This window comes from Telopea speciosissima, chromosome 7 (genome assembly GCF_018873765.1).
Source record: "Telopea speciosissima isolate NSW1024214 ecotype Mountain lineage chromosome 7, Tspe_v1, whole genome shotgun sequence".
In the NCBI taxonomy this organism is placed as follows: domain Eukaryota; kingdom Viridiplantae; phylum Streptophyta; class Magnoliopsida; order Proteales; family Proteaceae; genus Telopea; species Telopea speciosissima.
Window position 1 is genome coordinate 14153725 of NC_057922.1, and position 25593 is coordinate 14179317.

The window sequence follows — 25593 nt, forward strand, 5'->3', positions numbered from 1 at the left end:
CTCCACTGTTAGTCTTAAAATAGATTCAGTATTCGACCAAGTGATTCCATCATGAGGATCACACCTCTGTGTTCACTCACCAAGTCCCATTATCCAACCTTTCCGGAAAAACTTGAGGCTACACTTGTTAGATGAGAGTATTGCATCATTGCAAAGATAACTACTAAGCTAGAACTTCTGTGATACAGCGTATAGCTCAATATGTTAAGCCTAAATCTACTGTCTTGTTGAAGCAAAGAATAATTTGAACACCTTTCTTACTCAGTTCCAGGAATTGGTTGATACGCTTCATGACCAAGCAATATATGTAACATCAGCTTCCATTGAGCAAGGTGTGCAAAATGCTTCAGAATTAGCTGTGCACATCGATCTATTTTTAAATCTCACGGGAGATCATATTTCACATTTCCAAGGTAGAGACCACAAGCAGGGGCCATGGGACTCGCAGCAGTCACTGTCTTTGCATTCAAGATTCTTTCAACTGGAAGTAATTAATATAAAATATAAAACATTAGCATAAGACAAACCCAGAGAGAAGTATAAAATATAAAGCATTAGTAAAGACAAATCTAGAGAGATGTTAATCTTTTCCGCATATTATGAAAGCATACCACCAATACGAAGCACCGCTTAGGTGAGTTGATACCAAGGTTCAAAATCTCAGTTTCGACCTGCCAGGAAACCGATATCTCCCAAGTTTCAACCGAAATCAGGTCAAAACCTTGTACTTTTCTGGGCAAAACTTGACATGTCATGTGCTGTCAAAAGTCAAAACTGGTTGAAACTAGGTTGGTCAACACTAACGAAATGTGCGAAATATGGTCGAAACCAGATGAAACTGACTCGTACCAAGTTTTGTCTCGGTCGAAACTGCCAAGATTTAGAACCATGGTTGATACCCACACTGTTTGCTACGTGGGAAATCTCCTCTTTGACTCCCAGGAGGTGCTTCCCATTGTAGATGCTACTTTGCACAGCATTGTCCCCACCCCTTTATATCCCACCAAGGAAAAAAATAAGGAAAAGTACTATTAGGAAATGAAGGATTGACAAACCATCATCAACAGTAATAACCCCAGTTCCCACACATTTCAGAACGCCAACAAGCAGCCTGACCTGCAAAGGTTGAACACAGACATATAAACCCAAGATATTGCAGGATGATACTGGAACACAGTCTAATACCACTACTGACTTCAGATAGTAATAAACTACATAATAATAAATGAAGTTTGTCTTCCTTGTTTTGTTCGTTGGATTGTATTGATAAGCAGTGTTTTGTCAATGTTTTATAGCATACAAAAAACATGACTAACATGCGGAAGCCAACACAAGATGTTGAGGAACATGAAACGTCATTAGAACCCTACCCATCACGATATAGAATACACAATCAGCCTGATGAGATACCATCATGGCAGTGCAAACTACCATCAGCTCAATAGTTAGGAATCCCGACATTCCCACATTTCATCCTGATCCAGTGTTCATTCCTTCCAGAAATTCATGAGCCTTTTTCTGTGCCCCTTCTAGCTCTCACTTGCCTACTATTCAAGGGCTTATTATTTATTCCCCTACTCTCATTGCTCAGGAGAAACAGCTGAAAAAGGAAGGTGTCCGACCCAAATTGCCAAACCGAGTCCTTTATAAGAGTTGCAGCTGGCTGAGATGAGAGAATTCTCCCCTCTTCCATGGGCTGAGATGGAGAGTCCTAGATGAACTCTACTATTTAAATAATAAAGTAAGACAGACTCTTATCAGGACTGGAATTAAAAATTGTTTTCCCAGCCTGTCTAAACAACTGAAAAGTAATAAAATAAAAAGATAATCTCCTCCTAAAAACTAGCACACAACTTGTCTTGAAGATAAGATCCCTGAAAATCAGGAATTCTGGAATCGCAAGCCAAATGAAGCCTCCAAACTGGTCCCCACAATTAGACTGGACCAGAATCTGATCACAGGGGCTGGGTTTGAACCAGAAACTCATTCACAGAGGAGAAAAATCAACCAGACCAGCTTTTCCTTCTTTCTACCGCATGAAATATGTATCATGGTCCTTTTACCAGATAACAGACATCAAAGGACCTCTGGTCCTTGGGTTCATACAGACCATTCAGGATTGGTGGCTGACAACGATGTTGTGACCACTCAGTCCAACATCGGTACAACACTGATAAGAAGTGTCAGCTCAAGATAATGTCAACATAATAGTATTAACGTAAGAATGTGGAAACTTGATTTTCTTGTTATGAACTAAAAATATTGGAAACATTATGTAATCATTTAACCTGTAATAGATCGAACATAGTGCTGACAAATAAAGAAAAGAAAATGTGAAAAGGCTAACCTGGTGATAAAGGAAAGAGCGTGAACGTGCAGTTACAACATAGCAACGATGTCTTCTTCTTTGTCCAAATTCTAGACCACCTCCATTACTAGGTCCTTGTACATTCTCATGATTGGGAATCGACCCCTTGCCAGTAGGCTTATCGTCTGATGCATTGATGCACACAAGTGGATCTTTCTCTGCAAAATTTGCTTGTCCTCTCTCTACACTTGAAGGAAAGTAAGGGGTTGAAACTACCTCAGAAGCATGAAGTTCATCTAATGTTCTAATAGGTGAATTAGCCTGTGGTTCATTGAAAAAGGATAGTAGATTATGTTTTGCACTAAATGATATATTCTTGATAAAGAGTAAATCAACTTTCCACCAAATATTATGTAGGTAACTAATACTACATTCTCTTAATTTTGCTTCCTAGTGAAGTATCATAGCCAAAGTAATTCCCCAAAATGAGTACAAAACACAGTCTTTTAATGACTTTAAATTCAATTAATAAAAGAATTCTGATCCTTCTTTTCTCCCATTGATAAGACAGCTATTTATTGAATGGAAAATGAGGAACAAGAAAGCATATTATGATAGGCCTATCTGAAAATGCACCTCATTTTGAGCCACTTGGAGGTACCACTCGACACATCCGAACATCTGAACTGCTGGTTAGAGCAACCACCCCTTAATTGGTCACATATCAAAACTCAATTGTTGAATTCAGGCATATGACCCACTTGTATTGGAATTTTCCATGCATTTTCAACTGCTGAGCTGTTTTGTTCTTACCTTAGGTTCTTTTTTTTAACCCTTTTTTCAGCACATGTAGAACTCCATTTGGGTTGAAATTGCACAGGTGGGCACACAATGGGGGGACCTACCAGTGCACCAGATTTGGGTGCCAAGTGAATTGCCAGATGGCAGTACGGCCTGCCCGTAGTGACAGGCTCTCCCAGCACAAGTAGCACTACCATCTTCCCTTCATTGAAAAGGAAAAAAAGTTCTCAGCTGAATATTTGTTTAGAAAGTGTGTTTAAGAAGCAACTCAGGTTGGGCCTGGTTTGACAAAGATAAATTTTGAATCGGAATGAACCAGAAGGCCCAAATCTCTCATGCACCAGCCTATGTGCATGAAACCAGGTGTTCTTCATGATTTACAGTTTTGTTGAAATTGGGGATGTTCTTAAAACAAATTTTCCTAAAATTAGGGTCAAAATAGCTTGGTTGTGCAAAAATATTTAATGTTCGACATTGTAGGCCAATCCACAAGTTCATGTAGGTGGATTGAATTTCCCTCCCTACAATTAAGTTTTTCTGATTTCAAAAAAAATTATTCAAGAAATCTATAAATTACAAAAAAAAATTTAAATAAATAAACTGTTTGGGTTAAAAAATGATGACAATTTATAAAAATATTTGCCGTTATGTTTTTCAAATGAATGGGATGATTAATGTGTTGTCCCATAGCACTGTTGCCCTGTGGCACAAGGTAGTTTGGTTTAACAGTTTAAGCACCACATCCCTCAGCACAGCTTCACAGTTTGGCGGGCTCTCTCCAACTGTCTTCCAACGCAGTCCTTCCTCATCCACCATCAGATTGCTGTCTCCCCCCCGTCTTGCTGCCTCTGCTGGAATGCCTCAGAATCCACTGATCATCTTTTTTTTTACTGCCTCCTTTCCTCTTCTATATGGAAAGGTGTCTTAGCAAAATGTTGGCCAAAGAATAGACAATTCTGCCTTTTCAAAGAGAATAGATCTGGATAGATAGGACTTTTGCTGGCTCTTCAATCTGTGATATTGTTGGGAAGCTTGCCTTCGCCGCCACCATCAATCAGATTTGGATGGAACGTAATATCAGAAAATGGTCTCCTAGATCAAGAACTATTCAACTCATTTGGAACTCCCTTCAACATCAAAAGCAAGCTTGCTTCTGTCTCCCCTTGTGGCCGTAATACACCAAGGAACAGGCATATTGTTGTGTCCTGGGGTCTTCCCTTCTCTTTCTGGCCGCCCATCCCGCTTGTCGGGGCCCCCTGTTCTTTCCTCTTTGGTAATGAATTATTTATTCACCCCATAAAAAAGTGTTGTCCCGTATTTAACTATCATTAATTAGGTAATTTATATTTTTCAAAAATATTTAAAATAGTTTTTTATGGTGAAAAAAAATATAATACAGGAAAACTCATAAATTGCTTCTGAGATGTTTTAGAAGTGTTAATTGATGCATTTTTAGATGTCTGTGGCATAAAAATAAAGCTAACTACATTCTTGAATTTTGGATGTAAGTAATGGTTGTGTATTGTTCTATATTGATTCAACAGTGTAGGACAATTGCATCATAGCTGAGGATGATGAGGATATAACATGGAAGCACGGCACACCCTTGAGTAGGGATAAACAGAACACAACGTAAATATTGAGGGAAGAAGATGGGTGGTGGTGGGACAAGAAGACTGAAGGAGCAATTGGCAGGTGGCTTCAAGGATGTGAAGCAATGGCCATACTTCCCTACTGAGATGCATAAGTTCATGACTGACCAATTGAAGGGTAATATCCAGGGTGAACAAAAAAATGAGGGATGAGTTCAATGAGGCAGTACTAGAAAACACCCTCATGTACACATGGTTCGAAATTTCGGTGGAGTCGACCGAAATTTCGCAACTTATTTTGGTTTCAAGAAGGCTCGAAACGAATTGAATGCGACTAACTAGGCATTCCAAGTTTTAACCGAAACATGTTCCGGACGAAATTTTGTAGGGTTTAGGCAACTCCATTTTGTTTGCCGAAACATTATAGAGTCCTTTATAAAGTCCATATTTCGTTCGAAATGATATCAGCAGTGTCGAAACCTGTGCTTCGACTACAAACTTGGATTTTTGCTTGACTTTGGCCATTCCACTTGCAACTCTTGGCTGAACAACTTGTTGGAAGCTTGTACAAGTTCATCAACAACTAATATTTGGTGGATTTTGTTGGGGAATTGTCCATTCAAGAATCTCACATTCCCAAGTTGTTCATTTGATGATAACAAACAATTTAATATATTTACATGTATGCAAAGCATTGTAGTTGCTCATAATGATAACGCTTAAGACACTATTGTATCGGAGTAACAAGACTTGAAGAAGAATCAAGACCCATGGCTTGTGAAGACAAGACAGGTCAAACCAAGGAAAAGCTTCTTCAAGATAAGATGCAAGATCGAAGCAAGTCAAGTCAAGCCAAAGTAAAGCTTCAAGACAAGATACAAGATAGAAGATCGAAGTCAAGACATACTCAAAGACTGAAGACAAAGCTTCAAGATGCCTGTGTGCACCTAGATTGTTTTAGAACACTCACACAGTCACACACACTCGCATTGCATGCTTGCATATCCATACGAGCATAAACATAGATAGACTCTAGGAAATGCCCAAGGACCCTTGAAAGAACCAAAAATAATGTTAAAAGACCATTGGTGTAAAAGCCCCAAAAGACCCGACAAAATCAAGCAAAACAGGGCTATTTTTGGACCAACCAGTTTGACCGGTAACAAGCAATGTGCACTGACCTTAAACGGTTGCACAGAGGTTGGTAATTGGTCTGACCGGTTGAGGCTGGAGAATGTCGAACTGGTATCAAGCCGGTCGCACAACCCAACTGTCCAACGGCTATATTTTCAAACAGCCCTTTCAACCGGTCCAGACGGTTCACGAACAGGTTGACCAATAGACCCAAACTATGACAGTTTTTTTATCGTTGGAGATTCAAATTGCTCACACCTTTTTGCTTTAAATAGGCCACTAAAGGACAAACTTTACACAGATTTTGAGGCATTGAATACTATTCATTTGAGAGCTTTTATTGAAGCCTTTTGTCCTTTATTTATTCATTTGAGTTGAACATCGTCATTGTAAGATTCAGTTTTCAAGTAAAATCAAATATTGAAGGCAAGGTTTAAAGTAGGGGTGCAAGTTTGGCCCTGTCGGCCCAAACCTGCCCTGGCCCGCCCTGAGCCTGAACAGGGCCTGGGCTGAGATATTTGGCCCTGAGGGCGGGTCAAAGCTGGAAATTTCTGGCCCTGAGTCAAGGTCGGGTCAGGCTAGGGTTGAGGCCTTGGGCTAAGACTGGCCCGAAGGCCCGGCCCGGCCCAGCCTTGTTTTAAGTTATACTATAAAATATATATTGATATAATATATATATTATAAACTGTAAACGTCACCCACATTTTGTTATATAATATATTATATATGATGACAATAAGTGATATAATACATTTTATTACAGTGTTAGTTTACGTAAAATTGATAATTTTCTCCCCGGCCAATTCCAGCCCATGCATTTAATTCCCCTTCCCCATGATCAGGGCCAATCAGGGTCAACCCGGCACGACCCTGAGGGCGGGTCAAGGTTGGATTTTTCTGGCCCTGACTTAGGGTCGGGTCGAGCCTGGGCCCAGCTAAGGGGACTTAGGGTTGGGCTAGGGTTCTATAAACCCCGGCCCAACCCGACCCTGTTGCAGCCCTAGTTTAAAGTATCGATATTGGGTATCGTATCGATCGGGTGATTTTAAGGAACATATCGTATTGTATCGGAGATACGTATCAAACACTACAGATACGCATGGAAATGGTCAAGATATACATGGAAAATACACTTTTGGAACAAAAACCAATATAAATAAGCAATATATAGTAAGTTGCATAAACACTAAAATGGAGAATAATGTATAACCAAACAAGTGCATTAAATTGAAATTGTTATAAAAAATGAGGTTTCTTACATGCTGTAATAGTCTATAACCATGAGGAGTATTGGATGATGCAAAAATGATGTTGTAGTACTCCTTGATTCGTTTTTTAGTCCAAAAGTGTGAAAAACCAAGATCAAATGCAAGATTTTAGACTCTTGATTGAGAGTTTTCCTTCATTTTTCCGTTAAATAAGAGTTGTACCAAGTCTGGAGTGAAAAGGGTATTTTTATGGATGTATCGATGGTATCGGTATGTATCGGCTGAAATGTATCAATACATATCGATACGTATTGAACCATCTACAGAACCTTTTACCGGACGTATCGATGGTATCGAAATGTATTGGTCATATCGTATTGTATCGCATCAGTCGAGACAGTTCATTTTTTAAGAAAAGAGAGACGTATTGGTACCGACTGATACCAATACGATACGTACTAATACTTTAAACCATGGTTGAAGGCTTTCGTCACAAAGTTTTTGATCTTCTCATCAAAGAAGTGTTGAGATAGCTTTCATTTTGTACACGTATACATTCTTATCATTTTGCACATGGAGTATTCTCCAAAATAGGTATTATCCTTCCTTTACTTATTTGTTTAAATATGAATCTTAGTGTTGATCTAAGAGTCGATAGAACTTTTGATCAAACTAAGTATGCATCAGCCTAGACTGCACTTAGGTGATTGCACGGATACTCTTATCCTTAAAAGATTTCATGAACAGATACTCTTATCCTTAAAAGATTCTATGCATGAATTCTCGTATCCTTAAAAGATTGTTGTAAAGGTTCCTCTTGTCCTATAACAAGATTTTTGTAAAGGTGTTGTTTCCCACCTACTGTACTGAAAGGAAACATCTAGTGGAATTCTCTCAAGTGTTGAGAGGAGTGGACGTAGACTCTTGGAGTCGAACCACTATAAATCGCTTGTCTCTTGTGGTTGCTTGTCTTATTAATTTTTATTGTGCGATCTAATTTATAAAAAGGACCCAATCCACTACATACAACCTATTCAAACCCCCCCCCCCTCTAGGTTGTTTCACAGATTTGAGGGAAATTTCTTGAAGATTCACAGTTTGAGATAATACCCTTATTCCCTAAAATAAATTTTTTCCAAAAAAAAGGGAAAAAAAGTACTGCTTAGGCTCCAACTTTTTATATGTTAGGTAGCATTAGTCGATCTAAAGACTTCACGGAGTCAAATTTAATTTTCTGTTTTTAAATTATTTTTAAAATTTTTTGCTTTAAAATAGATTTTCTTGCAAACGAGGGCCGAACTTGGGAATACTAGTCAAACGAGGGTCGATATTAGCAAGTTCATGTCTTCTTAAGAGGGCCGAGTCCACACACAGATGATGAAAGAACGAGTCTCTTAAACCAGCAATAAAAAGAGGGATGTGAGAGAGAGAAAAGAAAGAGACATGAGTGTGAGAGAAAGGGAGAATATGTGAGTAAGTCAATTAGACCACCATGCCTCCTATTTATTCAATTTGTCAATCATTACATATAGAAAACTCTAATTCCCCAAGAGTACAAAACTACCCTTAGAACAAAAAAATCTCTAAAAATTCGGGGTCACGGCGAGTGAGACCGCTGGTGTTGGGGAAAGCGAACAGTACTTTCCCTGCTAATAACACCAACAACAGACAACCCGACCTTCTGAGTCCTAGCCTAGTGGGGATGATGAGGATGTCGACTGGTCGCATTGCAATGGTTGCACTCACACAGATAAGTGAGCCTTCGAGATGAGTATGAGTGTATGACTAGGCAGACGCGGAGCCGAAGCCTATCAATTCACAGTAAAGACTCAGTTTGACCATGCTATCCAAGATGCCGACCATGGTGCACGTGCCCCAACACATGTAGGTTACCCCAAAGGTTGGCACCGCATGTGGAGACCTGAAGAGGAGCATGACAGCTTTGACATGGAGAAAGATGTTTCTTCCTTGGCTGACGCACTTGGAGGCCTCAGTCTGGAGAGTATTAGTGGATATAGTGGGTTTAGGCATCTGGGAAAATGGTGTGCACCATCATTTCCCACAGACACATCCAGTATCGAGTAAAACTTCTATGATACCATGGATCAAACCCCCTCCCCGCACCACTCCAAAATAGAAGAAAGCCATCTGAAGACTAGGAAAAAGACTATAACTTCTGTGATGATCAAATCTCCAACCACATGTTCCATTATCCATTTGACAGGTACTTGAAACCATAGTTGTCAAGGCGCCTCAAGGCGTTCGAGAGGGTAAAAAAGCAAGGAGACACCAAGTAGGCGAACAAGGCATCCAAGGCGTCCGCCTAGGTGACCAAGGAGCCCAAGTCGACCAATGTGCCTGGATGCCTAGGAGATGACTAGGCGACCCCTTGACAACTATGCTTGAAACACCTCACACTCTAGAGGAACCAAGGTTACTGTGTAAGTACCCAGCAAGCCCCTCATACAGGAAAAGTGTGAAAACAATCTAGATACCACCCAGTAAGGAGTGGAAACAATCTCACTAATCTTGTCTTCTGTTCTTCCTTATTTTTATGGTTATCTGTACAGCATTGCGTTTTTTACCCTCCTTTGTTTTTTGGGTTGTGGGGGGTGGGGGTTGTTGAGGGGATAAGTAGCACTTTATTGAAGAATCAAATCATATACAGCCAGCCTCCAAACTTGTTGCTTATTTTCCAAAAACCAATCACAGCTATGTACATACCAGGACTACATAGAAGATGAAGAAATCTGAAAATACTGTACACACTTTAAATAAAGTCCAACAACAAGGAGAAGGCAATGAGACAAGGAAAAACCTGGCACCCTGCTGCCCTGAATGAACTGAAGTCGTGACATCCCACAAGGATTTTGCATGCTTTCTGCATTTAAAAAAAAATTTAATGATTCAAATGAAATATGGAGACAAAAATCTCTTGATAAATATTTCCCCAAAAAAAATCCTAGCATGAAACCAACCTGCATAGCAGCAAGATCCAGGTCTTCAGGTACATGCCATGCCCGGTCTCTATCAAATATTGACAGAGGCTCTGGCCCAGACAGCATTCGGTAGAAGTACCTAAATTTAACATGTCATATTTAATATTTGCCCAATTATCCGTGAAGCTAAATTTTCTTACCATGACTGGACACTTTGTCCAGACAATTGAATTAATTATCCTTCAACCTTTGTTCGAATCAAGATACTTCTAATTTTTGTAAGCGCATATCATGTCAAGGTTATAGAGTAGTAACATATCTAGAAAGCCAATTCAAAAGTCCAAGTAGGTTCAAGCCAACCATCCATGACTTCCATACTTTCACTTTCAAAAGGCAACTCTACAAGATTAATAGCACTAAAATATTCTTTATAGGAAGGGATTTTCCTATATTTGCCGATTGATTTTGAACAAAAACCATGCACACTAAGTTGTTTCATATAAAATGACGAATACATAATGTTTCCTTGCCAGACACCAAGGTAAGCCAATATTGACATGCCTGGCATTCATCCTCTCTTACTTAGCACTTGAATTGGGTGGAGATGTTGTCCACATCCACCATAATAGAGTCATGTGGTACATTTCAGCTCGGACACATTTTGCCGCATTGCTTGTAGAAGCTTTTGAAAATGCATGAAGAGTAAACCATTGTCAAAATAGTTTGAGAGCTGAGAACAGAAGGTGAAGGTTGATACTTGGAGAGCCACAAAATTTGATATGTGGCCAAACTGAAAGTACCCTATCTACCCAATGGTAAAAATGTCACATTGGCTTTCTGCATAACTCAGACCAAGGGTTACCAAGCAAATCTTAGCCAGGGCCTCAGAGAAGAAACCTTTCCACAAAGTTAAATTTTGTGGTGCAATGATACGTACGTGCGTTCTAGAGCTTTATATCTAGCATGAAAATCAGCTGGGACACATCGAACATCGATCACCAAAAGGTCACCTTCACTTTTCTGTCATTAGCAAAAGCAATTTGAATGTTTTAGGACCTACACCAACAGTTTAATCACTTTTCTGTCATTAGCAAAAGCAATTTGAATGTTTTAGGACCTACTCAACAGTTTAATCATGGATTATGCCTCCAATTCAAAAAAATATATATCAAAAAACTGAGAATTAAAAAACTGTCACCCTGGTAAGAATTTAGAGTTTATGTAACGGCATAGGAGATCCAAAAAATTACTGCTTATCCTCCGTTTAACCTAGGTTAAGATGCCATCTGTTTTTGAATTACTTTTGACTCTTGAGTAAAAAGTAATTCACATTCAAGATGTATGATGAACTTTATTTTTAAGTACAAAGGACATTGACAAAGATGCACAGAAACTTGCTAGAATGAAAGAAAGGAATGTAGAAACCTAGATCATGTCAAATGCCATAAGAATAAGGATCCAACTGCATATTAACAGTTACCACAGTTTCTCATTTTTTTCCCCTTTGGGAAGGGGGTAATGAATTTTTCCAGCCAATCCAAATGTATCATGAATCATGAGATGCATCTTCACCCAAAGCCATCAATAAGAAAACTGATACCAACAATCTAAACCGTGACATTGTCTATGCACAGGACGTAATACTTATCAACTTTTTCAGTTCTCTTTCAAGTTCCTTTTAATAGGTTATTCATACAGACAAAATTATATAGGCCACCACCATAAGACATCACAATCAGTTGACAAGAACAAGGGGACAACTTGGCAAATGTATGATGATAGCAATAAATATATACACTATAACATGTGACAATAACACTAGAAATGAACAAGTATGTCAACAAAACTACAGAAGTGCAAATATACTACTGCAGTTGAAATCCATGTACAGAGGAAATGATTACTGATCACATAAAAAGTATTTAACTGGGTACCTTTATTTGTTTAAGTACCAACAGGAAAACAAATCTTGCCCATAACAATGTTCATAATGAAATCTCCACTGAAACAAAATATAAGAGCAAGATAATGAAGACAACAATAATCCTTTTTGTCTAAAGATTTGGACAATGAGTAAAAGCCACACCTGTAAAAAATGATTCACAGCCCTCCTAACAACTGCAGGTTCATGAGGCGGCAACTGCATTTTAAGAAAACATTATTGAACTGGTTATTCGAATGTTCAAATACAAAAAATCAAGGATATTTTTTAGATCTACTGATTAAAATCAAGCATCATAAATGTAACCAGATATGGACAAGGATACTTCTATCACTAGGCAAACCCTCCCTAGAAACACTCCCTGTATATCCAATAGTTGGAATTGCCACATCACACCTCCACGTGACAGATATAGGTGGCCCCTAGAAACCCTCCCAAGGTGTACGTGCAGTGCACAGAGAAACTTTTGCCACCTTTTATATCCCACAGCAACAGCACATTATCCAATTTGATCAACTTACTTGTAGCCGATTTCAATATAATTCTGTTCAGGAAGCAATGGAAACAATAGCTTAAGAAATAGAATCAAACCAAAAGATCCATTATCTGAAAAATGAGCTATTTGATTTCTTCCCTCCACATTAATTTCGTATGCTACCTAAACTGGGGGGGCAGAATATGCTTCCAGATAAGTCCAGAGAATTTGCATATAAAGAATCACTGGTCAACACTCTCTTCAGTGAACTCACAAATCTAGACAAGCTTATCGTGCCCGTTTTAGATGCATAACTGCCCTTCTCATCAAATACCAGATTTTTTTTCCTGACTTTCTCACTGTACTCTACTCTACACATGGGAGGGGTGGAGGGTGGGGCACACTATGCAGGGAAGCTTCCACCACAACTAGGAGCATCCCAACAGACTCCAACTCAAGCCTTCTACCCTCACTTTAGCATTGTTATCAACCCAATGAACTGGTGATTAGCCAGAAATTTAAATATATCAAAGCTTAATTGGCAAAGACAGTCAGAAAGCAGGAAAATGATAAATGGGAAACTATACCACTTCCCCAGGCTTCCTTTTGCTCACACGCTGCACATCTACATGGCAAACATTTGATAAGGCATGCACTCCTGCATCCTACATCAGTCCACATGAAACAACATTTTCAGACCAAAGAAATAAGACGGATGTGTTTAAGGATAAGCAAAACAAAATAAATAACAATAATCAACAATACATTTCTGGGTCCAAAGCAAATATATTAATATTCAGACAATTTATAGAGTTTCGTAACAAGCAGCAGACCAAGAAAAGAGACAATAGTTGTAGCTAGCTGGAAGTTTCTCCATGGTTTGGTAACCTAAAAAGCAGAAATTTTTTGTTATCAAAGGACAAAGAAGCAAAGAGGCCAGTAAAAAAAAAACTTAGTGCAAGCTAGCACACTACAGTGTTCTTTGCATGCATGCGTGAACAGTGATATATATATATATATATAATAATATATGTGTGTGTGTGTGTGTGTGGCTGTTTGACGAATCTTTTCTTGACTGTGTTCGTTCTTCTCAGGCTGCTCCTATGCAAGGCTCTCTTATTGAATCTCTCTCACAATAAAAACACATTAAAAAAAAAGGCCGTACCCAGTGCACAAGGCTCCCGTGTTTAGCAGGGTCCGGGGAGGGTCAAATGTACGTAGCCTTACCCTTGTTTCCAGAGAGGCTGTTTCCAGGACTTGAACCCGTGATCAAGCGTTCAGCAAGTAAGCACTTGACCAACGCGCAAGCACTCGTGAGGTTTGGAAAATTTCACGTACCTCCCCTGAGGTTCAAACTAAGTAACAAAAACACCCAGTCCGTTAACTGTACACATTAGTTGCTAACGGTAACAATTTTTAAGTCCTGTTATGACCAATATACCCTTGATGGGTAAAATGACACTAACACCCTTCTTCTTCTTTGATTTTGCAACAAACGATCGAAACCCTTTTTTTTTACTTTTTATAAAAGCTAATCTGAAATCTTAGATTTCAGCCATTCCATTTGAATCGGCTATAGATGTTTGGAAACTTTTCATAGAATTCCCATACACTCTTCTGTCCTACTGCTTTCAATTGAACAATGTAAGAACCCTTAACCGGATCCTCCTTAATCCTCCCTTTGAACAATGGACAAAAACCTGACAAGAAATGACAATTTCTCTCATTCTGGAGCATAAACCAGGCCCATTCCTACAATCTCTGAACCAGAAACACATGTTTCACCAGAGAATGCCGATCTACAGTAGAAATCGAAGAAACCAAAACACTATAAGGGGAAAGCAGATAGAAAACCCTACCTGCAAGCTCAGAATCACTGGAAGCCTCAATCTGATAAATCCATCCACCAGACACGGGCAATTTCTGCGACGAGCATTCATCAAATCTGAAAATCTTATAAATTATGGCAGAGAATGCAATCGAGAAGAAGGATTGGCTCTGGTATAGGCTGTGTTTCTGGAGGGAAGCTTCAACTGCTGTGCACACAGCAGAGTTCATAGGAGGAGGAAGAGGCAAGTATAGCAGACACAAGCTCTTTAGCTTTATTCTGAGAGTCTTATGGCATAAGAGTGAGGAATCATGGCAGCTCCAAAGAAGCTCAGGAAAGGGTTCTATTCGATTTCTGAGCTCCAAAGGGCTCCAGAAAAAGCTCTAGGTTAAACCATTGAAGAACGGGAGAAAGTGAGGGATTGGATTAACCTTTTGGGGAAAACATGGGCCATTGATCAAAGGGAATGTCGGAATAGGACGTCTACTGAGGGAGAAGATGAGGATTTAACTCCAAGTATGCAGGGACAAGTGCTGATTCCCATCTTCCCATTTCTTCCATGTTGAATCAAACCCTAAACGATTTTAAGATGTCGGTTGAAAAAAAATAAGGAAATCACAAGAGAGCAGAGGGTTTCAAAACCATTCTTCTTGGTTCGATTTGATTTCTTCTTCCTTTCGATCAACGACGAGTATGAGTCTGGCTTGGGAAGATCCATTTGAATTTTTTTTCCCTAAATCTGAATCCATTGAAGTGGATTTGCAGGTTTGGGGAAGATGAGTGGCAGGTTTTGGGGAAACGATTTGGGGAAGATGAGGGTATTTTGGTCAATTAAAAACAATTATAACGTTTTCAGTCACTAGTTAACGGACTGGGTTTTTTTGTTACTTAGTTTGAACCTCAGGGGATGTACATGAAATTTTCCAAACCTCATGAGTGAAAGTGTAATTAGGTCAAACCTCAGGGGAGGTATGTGAAACTTGTTGAAGTACAGTTCACGTGACACTGTTCATGTGAACAGTGATTTGGTTGATAGGTGTATCTTCTATTTTCCTAGTCCTAGTTGAAGTCCTAGTTTCTAATTATGTCAAGTCCTAATTCTACTGTGAGTTGTTAGTCTTAGTTTCAGTTTGAGTTGTTAGTTCTAGTTCTTTTCCTATTGTAACTTGGAATCCTATCATGATTAGGAATTCCTAATCGGATTAGGAGTTCCCCTTTCTATTGTAATTTGAGATTATAAATACAAGCATTATGAGGGAGACTGTTTAAAATAAATTTAACAGTTCTCTCCTCTTCCTCATCTTCTTCTCTTTCTCTCTTCTTCCTCCATTTTCGGTTCTGGTTTTCTTCATCTATACTCTGTAACAAAACTTACCCATAATTAAAATTCAAGTCTAATACAAATGATCTGACCATGTTAAGCAATGGCTCATCTTCTACTAGCAAATTAAAATCACTCTTAGTTGGCAACCATGTAAGATTGTTAGCAAGATCATGAATTTATGTACAAACACTGAATATTAAGTGTAACTAGCAGACAAGCCCATCCTTACAAAGCAACCCAAAGGCTAAGGCACCTGCCTCATTAACATTATGCAATTTATTTGAAAATTTCTCCACTTCTTATACTTTAACGGTGAGTACTTTTGTATTTAATTTCTTTATTATCTTGCTTAATATATAATTTTTTCGCAATGCAATGTTTATCACTCTTCTTCTCCTCCTCACTCTTCTTCTCCTCCTCCTTCTCCCCCCCCCCCCAGTCCTCTTGCAATTGATCAAAACCATGCTATATTTGTTCAAAGGAAGCTTCCAGGGGAAGGGAGAACTGACCAGTTCTACATTCTTAATTTTATTTATATTGTAGCAATGTATCTAATAATATATCCTATTGCTACATTCTTAATTTTGATTGTTTCAGTAAAACACACCTTGTATCAAGTATGACCTCGAATAGAGCTGATTCGAGGCCAAGGATCCATGTAGCCAACCCATTTAGTTGGGATAATGCTGAGGAGTTGTAGTTGTTGTTGTTGTTTTTGCTGTTATAGTAATAAAATATACCTTACACATGCATGTTTCTATATTTTTGTATACATTATTTTTCTATTGAAAAAGTTGTTCATTGATCCAATTGTGTGTGAACCTCGCTTTACACCTCACCCCTCAGGCCATTTGCAGCGACATGTGGGACATGCGGCTTGTTTTTGCTTTTCGCCTTTGGCAACACTGGTTCAACCTGTTGCTCCATAACGCAGGTACCCAGGAAGATGTGTAGGAATTGCAAAAATCTGAGGTGTCGTTTGGTAAAAGGTTCACCATTCTATTAGATTGATGGGAAGTGTTAAATTAAAATTCACAAGAACATAACCATGAAATGTTTTTTCTTCTGGCAGAGCATGAACTTACAGTTCGACTTGAGCAGAAGATTGAAACAGGTTTTCCGACAAATTTCTGAAAAGCCTCCTACATGAAACAGAATAAGAAAAGAAAAAGGGTTACCGAGAACCTATATATATTTGCAGTCTTCAAGATTTAGAATAAACAGTATCACAAATAGTCAACCCTCCCCCCCCCAAAAAAAATACCATCACCATAATTGTCAAGGTACATAGGCGACCCAAGGTGTTGGAGGGGGACCGGGCCGACAAGGCCCAGTTAGGGGTTTAGGAACCCTAGGCGTGCAGTATATGATCATATGTACTATAGCAATGATAATTTCATATAATGTTAACAAAACAAGAATTTCGTGAATGGCTTGAATGATCAATGAGATCAGTCAAGCTCTCTATTTATAATAATAATAATAAAAGAGATTACAAAGGGAAACACTGTTCACAACACTGTTCACGATACTATTCACGTCACACAGCCCAAATTACAATCCTACCCTTGTTCAAAAGTGCATAAATAAAGCATAAATAAAAAACCAAAAATACCCTTACAATATCGGGTAACACATCTCAACACTCCCCCTCAAGTTGGGGCATAGATATCACACATGCCCAACTTGACTAGACTAGGATAAAACAACTTCCCACTCAATCCTTTGGTGAAGACATCAGCCAGTTGATCTCCAGACTTCACAAAAGGAATACAAATCTGCCCACTCTCTAACTTCTCCTTGATCCTGCTCCCCTTGAAGAGGTGTCTGGGAATAATATGACAAGGACTCATGGAAGACAATATCCATGGAGACAAAAGTACGACGAGAAGGTGGATGGCAACACTTGTATCCTTTCTGGGTCGCAGAATAGCCCAGAAAAATACACCGAATGCTCAGTGGATCAAATTTCCCATGAGGATGATGATTGCGGACATAGCAAACACAACCAAAAACTTTGGGGGGAACCACAAAGGAGGAGGAACCCTGGAGGAGATCAACGGGGGGAACGACCATCAAGTACACGGGTAGGCACACGGTTGATGAGATAAGCAGCGGTAAGAATGGCATCACCCCAGTAGTGAGAAGGAACCTGCCGTGCAAACATAATGGCCCGGACTACCTCAAGGAGATGTCTATTTTTCCTTTCAAAGAACCCCATTCTGGGGCGGTGTGTCAACACAACTGTCCGATGGACAATACCATGTGCAGCCAAATAAAGTTGGAACTAACCCTCCATGTACTCTCTGCCATTATCACTGCGTAAAATGCGCAAGGTGGCATTGAATCGGGTCTGAACCATACGATGAAATAACTGAAAACAGCGGAAGACCTCACTTTTATGGCTCATCATGTACACCCAAGTGGCACGAGTATAACAATCAATAAACGAGACAAACCATCGATGACCAGAAAGGGAAGTACAACGGGCAGAGCCCCACACATCAGAATGAACCAAAACAAAAGGAAATTCACTTCTTTTATTTAATGAAGAATAACTGGAACGAGTCTGTTTGGCCAAAACACAAGCCTCACATAAAAACTCATTCCTATTACAATGCTTAATCAAGCTCGGAAACAAAAGAGACAAAGTACTAAGGGATGGATGACCAAGTCGGCAGTGCCAGAGATGAAGGACAGGGGACGAGGTGGACTGTAAATGATGAGCTGTAGAGGAAGCCGAATGCAAAGTAGAAGGCTGACCCGGGTCAAGTAAGTAGACACCACCCTGCATCTTACCACCCCCAATCGTGTGCCCCGTCTCCAGATCCTGTATGACACAATGAGAAGGGAAAAAAGTCAGTTTGCAGTTCAGATCTCTAGTTAGACTACTAATAGAGAGAAGGTTGGTAGAAAAGGAAGGAACATGCAAAACAGATTTTAATGAAAGGGTAGGTGAGCAGCGTATGGAACCCTTCCCATTAATAGGAAAAAGGGAACCATTAGCTACTCGAACACTGTCTTTGCGGAAGATGGAGAATAAAGATGAAATACATGGGAGGAGCTCATGTGGTCAGTGGCACCGGAATCTATAATCCAAGGACTGGATACGATCGATGCACACGACTCACGATTGGAGTACCGAGGCAAAATTAGAACCGGGAGGGGCAGCAGGTGTAGATGCCGTAGTGGAGGCAGCGGAAGAGGCCTGTAGCATGCGACAGAAAGCTAGGAGCTCATCCTGAGTAAGCCCAATGTCAGATGAAGGGGCAGCAGCAGCAATAGTAGGAGAATCAGCCATATGAGCCTTGGGCTTAAACTTCCCACGGGCTTTCTTTTCCTCAAAATCAGCAGGCTTCCCATGGAGCTTCCAGCATTGAGCCTTAGTATGATAGAGTCTGTTGCAGTGTTCACACTTGACAGGACCTTTAGGGACAGCAGTACCACCATCAGTAGTGGTAAGAGAAGGAGTACTGGAAGCAACTTGCAAGGCGGAGCGATCAACAGTAGAAGAATGCAGCATAGCAGCCCGATGAGATTCCTCATTATGAACTAAGGCAAAGGCCTGCTCTAGGGATGGAAAAGGGGACTGCCCAAGTACTTGCACCCGAATAGGATTAAACTCCATATTTAGTCCAGCCAAAAAATCATAAACACGTATTTTGTCAACGTGTTTGCGATAGGCAGCCAGATCAATAGCAGTAGAGGGCTGATAGTCGGAGTAATGATCTAATTGCTGCCACATGTTCTTGAGGGCAGCATAGTATTTAGAGACAGAGAGCTCCTGTTGGGTAGTGGCATTAGCCTTCTTTCTAATCTCATAGACCTGTGCATCATTCCCCGTGCGATCATAAGTCTCTTTGGCACCATTCCAGCTAGTATGGGCAGTGTCTAGTAGAAGAAAATTGTCTGAGATATCCCCTTGCATAGAATGGATCAAGTAGGACATCACCATCGCATCATTCGATAACCACTTGTTGAGCTGAGAACCCTCTTCCACTGGTTTAGTTGTTGTCCCAAGAAGATGGCCAGTGAGGCCACGGCCAGCTACTGTCAAATAGGTAGACCGAGATCACTTCAGGTAGTTAGAGCCATCAAGTTTGATTGGGGCAGCAAGGGGAAGAAAATCAGTCTGGGGCTGGCCATCAATGCCAGAAGAGGCCGAAGAAGAATCTGAACCAGTCATTGCAGCAGGTAACCAATCTTCAATGAAGCAGCAAACAGCCAAAAAATATCCAAAAAAATTCTGGAATCGACCCCCAATAGAAAAGGGCTGTATTGGAGCAAAAAATCTCAGATATGTAGGCTGGGAATGATGTCGAATGAAGGCAGCAAGGGTGCCAATCAGATGCAGCAGGAACCAGCAGCCCAACCCCAAGATCGATTAATGTTAGGGTTTTGAAAAAAACCTGAGAAGAGAGATCGATAAGGGGCTGGAGTCTTCAACCAATCTGATGAAGTGAATAGGGGTTGAGAACAATATCAAATAAAGATCCCACAATAGAAGATGCAGCCGAAACAGATGCAGAGGCCTGATCTCCAAAAAAAATAGGAATCTTCAAATCGCAGACAGTGCTTCAGCTCCACTCGATCCAAAAAAGAGACATAAAAAAGGAGGTATATTGGGACAGCAGATAGATCATTACGATCACCTCAGTAGTGCTGCCCTAATGGGAGAAGAAGAACCAAAAGAAAGGAAGAAAGAAGAAGGGAAGAAGCTCGACGGAGGGAAGGAGAAAAAAATCGAAGGGAGGGAGGTGGGTTTTGAAAACCTAGATCAGAGTGTATTTGGCTCTGATGCCATGTTAACAAAACAAGAATTTCGTGAATGGCTTGAATGATCAATGAGATCAGTCAAGCTCTCTATTTATAATAATAATAATAAAAGAGATTACAAAGGGAAACACTGTTCACAACACTATTCACGACACTGTTCACGTGAACAGTGTCGCAGCCCAAATTACAATCCTACCCTTGTTCAAAAGTACATAAATAAAAAAACCAAAAATACCCTTATAATATCGGGTAACACATCTCAACAATTAATATGCTTATATGCAACACGGAAGCCATATCAATGCAATATGATATAATTATGGTAGTAATGACCTATTATGAGAAAAACACCACATAATAAACAAAGAATAAGATATAATACAATCATAGTCATCACAAAACAAAGCAATAAACATAAATCAACGTAAATTCGTGAATTGTTAACAAGCGTATTATCACCTTGGACCCAAGAGAGAGCTTGGATGACTAAGCGACTCCTTGACAACTATAACCATCACAAACGAAAATTATAAAAAAGCCCATCCAATAGAAGCATGTTATGAAGCATAAACCATCAAGCTTTTACACTTAAGTTCATTTAAGATTTCTCTACATAGGAGCATGAAACTTGATTCTCACACACTCACAAACACTTTAAAAAAAAACAATGAACTGCAATTAGCCCAACAATAGCTATAAAGAAACCGAAACATATTGAATCAACTCTCAAGAGCACATACTTTTTTATATTTGCCCAAACAAAAAGAGAATTTTGCTGGATTTCAACATTTCAGCAGCAATGGCCAAAGCCAACCAAAATGCAAACAGCCAAAAGGATCGAAATCAACTAAATTCTGACAACTTTTTGGATGGGCCACAACTGAGTGTGCTGTGGACCATCCAATCCACTGACAGTATCTGGATAAGATAAACTGAAATTGATCAGGAAAAGGATTGGCTCAGAACAATCTGGGCCCAATCCTGATAGTAAAAAACTTGGATCCATAGTGGGGTTTCATATCTGTTCACTAACTTCTCAACAACACCACCTCACATTACGTTATCTTCAGAACAAGGTGTCTTCAGTCTTCACCTCTTCCATCAGCTCTTTTGGCCTCAGGCCCATATATCATGATCATCTTGAGATAAATGGTGTAGGACAGGTTTGGGAAACCTAGAAAATTATCCTAACTGAAAGGTAGGAAGGATGCGAAGGGTATTCAACTCATATATCTCAGCATACATGCAGAAATTCTTAACAAGTATAGCCCTAAATAAAGAAATTGTTGATGTATACATTGATGCTGTCCTTCCCTAACAGCTCAAGCTTTTAGGTGAAACGTTAGCGAATATGGTATCAGAGCAGGAAGGTCAAGTGTTCAACTCCTGGGAAATGCATCAGAAGAGTTTTCCCAACATTTCTTCTCCCTCAGTGCTGTGCGAAGGAAATGCCGCGTGAACTCCACGTGCAAGGACCATGGGATCTTGGCATGCACGTGCAGGGGAGTGTTGATGTATATATTGATGCTGCCCTTCCCTAACAGCTTGAGCTTTTAGGTGAAATGGTAGCGAACAGAAATAAACAAATCATATGTGCAGAATTTTCATGCTAAGTATGCAAAGGAAAATTTAACAAGAGAAACATGATAGATCAGTAACTCCCCTTGCTGTCCCACGGGGTAGAAGGCCATGAATAAGTGTTGAATCACTACCTAACTCCAAAGATTGTGTCCTCAAGGCTTCCTTGTTGTTGGTAGAAAAATATCCCAGGTAATTGGGAGTGAAGTTGAGATAAAAATTGGAAAATTTGGGACTGATACAAGAACTGGTAAGAAATTTAGCAATAATCTAGTTTAGACAAGAAGGGGAAATTGGGTTTCTTATAGATTTGGCTAAGGAGGCTCAAGGGAAATTTGGGATACCTCATCTTTCATCACAATCACTTTATCCTTCCTAGTTTTGCCGACATCCATCTTAACATCCTCATCTCTGCAACACATAGCTTCATTACATGGCACTTCTTAACTGCCCAACATTCCACCCCATACATCATAGACGGTCGAACAACATTCCTGTAGAACTTTCTTTTAAGCTTTAAAGGAATGTGTCGGTCATACAGTACTCCAGTAGCCCCTCTCCACTTCATCCATCCCACTTTAATTCTTTGTGAGACATCATCATCTATGACACCTTCTTTGTGTATGATAGACCCCAGATATCTGAAATAGTCACTTGGCGGTATCTCTCTCTCCTCACCACGTCATCATCCATCATAGTTGTGACTGAAGTTACACATCATATACTCCGTCTTTGATCTACTAATCTTAAAGCCACTTGTTTCCAAGGTCGATCTCCACAATTCTAACTTAGCGTTAATCCCTGTTTTAGTCTCATCCACAAAAAGATATCATCGGCGAAGAGCTTACACCACGGTACCTCATCTTGGATGTTCTTGGTTAATTCATCAATGATAAGCGCAAACAAATAAGGGCTAAGGGTTGATCCTTGATGTAACCCAACCGTAATTGGGAATTCCTTGCCCTGGCCTCCCACAGATCTCACACTAGTCACCACGCCCTCATACATATCTTTAATTACCTCTATAAACTTACTCAACACGCCTCTCTTCGCTAGAACATGTCGGATTAAATTCTATAGCCTACATGTGGGTTTAATATTACCACCCACTTAAGGATGAGGGATTGGTAAACAGTTTACTAATTACTTAAGTTGCGGTGTCTTTTGATAATTACAGAAATGACCTAGCTGGATCACCCTATAGGATCCCCACGACTTGTCTAGTGTGCCCCACTCATATTAGGGTTCCCTCTTTATAAGGAGGCTAAAGGGAGGAGAGACACAAGTCTAATATGAATTTTGAATTGAGAATTTAGAATTCCCTTTTCCTCTACTCCTCTCCTACCTAGGGACTAGGGTTTTGAACCCTAGCCACCATTAGTGAAGAAGGGAAATCCCGTATCTGTGTGGAGAAACATGCACAAGTGCTAAGACCTTTCGGTGGTGTTGCATTTGTGGCATCACAGAAATAATTGTAAACCCGCTTTTGATTAATGACAAATACCCTAATGCATGTGAGGATGCGTTCCCACCAAATTAAGATTGGCATTCCGCATTTCCCCAATATTTAGGACCTCCAACAAGAAGGGGGAGTAATAATTACTGTAGATTCGCGGGGTTTCCTTCATCGTGGGTGAAGGAAAACTTTCTCCTATTAAATTATGAAGAGTGTCAAAATTTAGGTCCTCCGCTCAAGAACTAAACTACATTGATCAGTTAGTGTCCTTGGTGGAGTTAGAGCTGCAGTATTTTAGAGAGAAGTTCCATTAGAACTTTGGATCCAATTTCTACTACCATTAACCAGTGTCTTCACTTACAAACATATGGTCCCAAAATTCCAGTACCTCTAATATATAATTTTCCAGTTTATTCAAATGCACACATTTATATAAGAAACTACTTCGTCTAAATCCGAAACAAAAACAGAATAAAATAAATACCAAGAAACGGAAAGAGAATCAACAAGCGAGAGGTGAATTTATGAAAAGAAAGTTACCTCAAGAACGCCAACAACGGTTCTGCAATTGAGTTGCTGCTGTGAACCAGAAAAGCGAGTCCCGATGTACTCGACTGCGATTAAGTATCTCTGGATTCTAGGGTTTTGGCTCATGATTTGGCTGTTATCAGATTGTTCTACATCACCGGAATTCTCAGTTCGTGCGATCTTCGATGGTTTCTCCGGTGATTCTAAATCAGAATCCAGAGAGCGATTGGGTTCTTCGAGAGGGTTTGATGTTATGTGTGCTTGGGACCTAAGATGCATCATCTTCACTCCTGCTCGCCAGTGTTTTTTCCCGCCTGCATGGGCTTCGGGCAATGGAAGCCTAAAAGATGCATTTTAAACTCGAGGGAACAAACAAGCGAAGAATTTTACAAATCGGGCTCCAATGTCTGAACCTTTTCACCAAAGGTGCATTTCGTTGTGACCAAATTTTCTCGCGGTTAAAAGATATAAACGGATCGAATTCGATCCGGCAGTGGCATTATCATATTCGTATTGGAGTATATTAGGATGGACTCGTATAATATCTTTTTATCATTTTTATTTTTTTTTTATTTTTTTATTTTTTGGGAGACAGGAGGGGTATCCAACTTTAGGTCGACTAAATACCCTCGGGCTCGTACATGACCCCCGCGCCACGCATAGACCGGGAGCTTCTGGGCCCTAGTGAACCTCAGGCAGGTGGCCCCAATAAATTATGCAACGGCGAAGGTTTGATCACGAAACCTCACTTCCTGAGGGTTGAAACTTGAGGGTTCAGCAACTATCCTTTCTTTTTTTCTTCTTAGTGTTTGATTTTCTTATAATCTCTACTTTTTATTTTATCTTGTATTTATTTTAATAAATATGTGATTCCATGTATCACAATACATAAAACAATATATATAAGCCAATAGAAAATCTAGAAAAAGAATCACATTATATTAACTTAGAAAATTATAAAAAAATATATTAAAAAAAAAATTAATCGAATAGACGGACGCATAGATATATTTCAAAATTTTTATTACCATCAAATTGCCAAACGAATCGGATAATAATCGGTCAGATAGGAAGATTATCTTATTCGTATCCAATTAGTTTTCGAACAGATTTGGATTCTCCTAAACGGATACGAACGCGATCGAATACGGATTTTCGAATATCGATTGACATTCTTATTGGTGGTGTCGTTCGTAACTCGTAAGTTGTAACGATTGTGGTGAAGATGAAGCTGTAATCATAGTTGAAAAATCCGATTTTGATTGGGGTGATTTGTCCTACAAAATTTAATGACCTAGTCAGTAGTCATGTAGATTAGGTTAAGGTAAAAAATGATGACACTGAGTCATGACAAATTCATCGAGTTTAATTGTTTTTTTTCATTTAAATCATAAAGTTGGTTTACAAAAACTGAGTTGAGTAAAATAATAGTAAAGTTGTGTTCTAAAACAGTTAGGCCTTGTTTGTTTGATGGAGAAAAGTGAAAGAAGAAAAAAGGGGTAGGAAACTTGTACTTGTTTCCCATAAATTATCATAAATGTAGTTTTTTTTTGTACCATTTTTTTTTAATTTTGTTTTTAACCTATTTAAAAAAAAAAAAAATCATTACTAAAAAACTTTTTGATCAAAAAATAAAAACTGTTTGGCAACTACTAAACACAATATATTGTATAATGAAAAATAAGTTTAGTAACTACGTATCTG

At 39.5% G+C, this 25593-nt stretch overlaps 1 protein-coding gene across 1 annotated transcript; it reads right to left on the bottom strand.

Moving 5' to 3' along the window:
- LOC122667441 (tRNA pseudouridine synthase A) lies at positions 1-24227 on the bottom strand. Its single transcript, XM_043863710.1, has 10 exons — positions 23902-24227; positions 16637-16693; positions 12987-13064; positions 12069-12122; positions 10920-11002; positions 10022-10121; positions 9862-9924; positions 2348-2629; positions 1056-1116; positions 1-481 (listed from the first exon to the last, which is right to left on the bottom strand). Exons 1-10 carry the CDS (start codon positions 24169-24171, stop codon positions 384-386), a joined length of 1146 nt encoding a protein of 381 aa, XP_043719645.1. The 5' UTR covers positions 24172-24227; the 3' UTR covers positions 1-383.
- Between the last annotated feature and the right edge of the window lie 1366 nt (positions 24228-25593).

What these genes read in the sequence shown, in the direction of transcription:
- LOC122667441 (XM_043863710.1), bottom strand. Translation starts at nt 24,171, where the DNA reads ATGATGCATCTTAGGTCCCAAGCACACATAACATCAAACCCTCTCGAA. An exon ending in TCTTCTGCTCAAGTCGAACT is followed by an intron (nt 13,065 to 16,636) that starts GTAAGTTCATGC and finishes GGACTGATGTAG; the next exon opens with GATGCAGGAGTGCATGCCTT. An exon ending in GGTTATTACTGTTGATGATG is followed by an intron (nt 482 to 1,055) that starts GTTTGTCAATCC and finishes AATTACTTCCAG; the next exon opens with TTGAAAGAATCTTGAATGCA.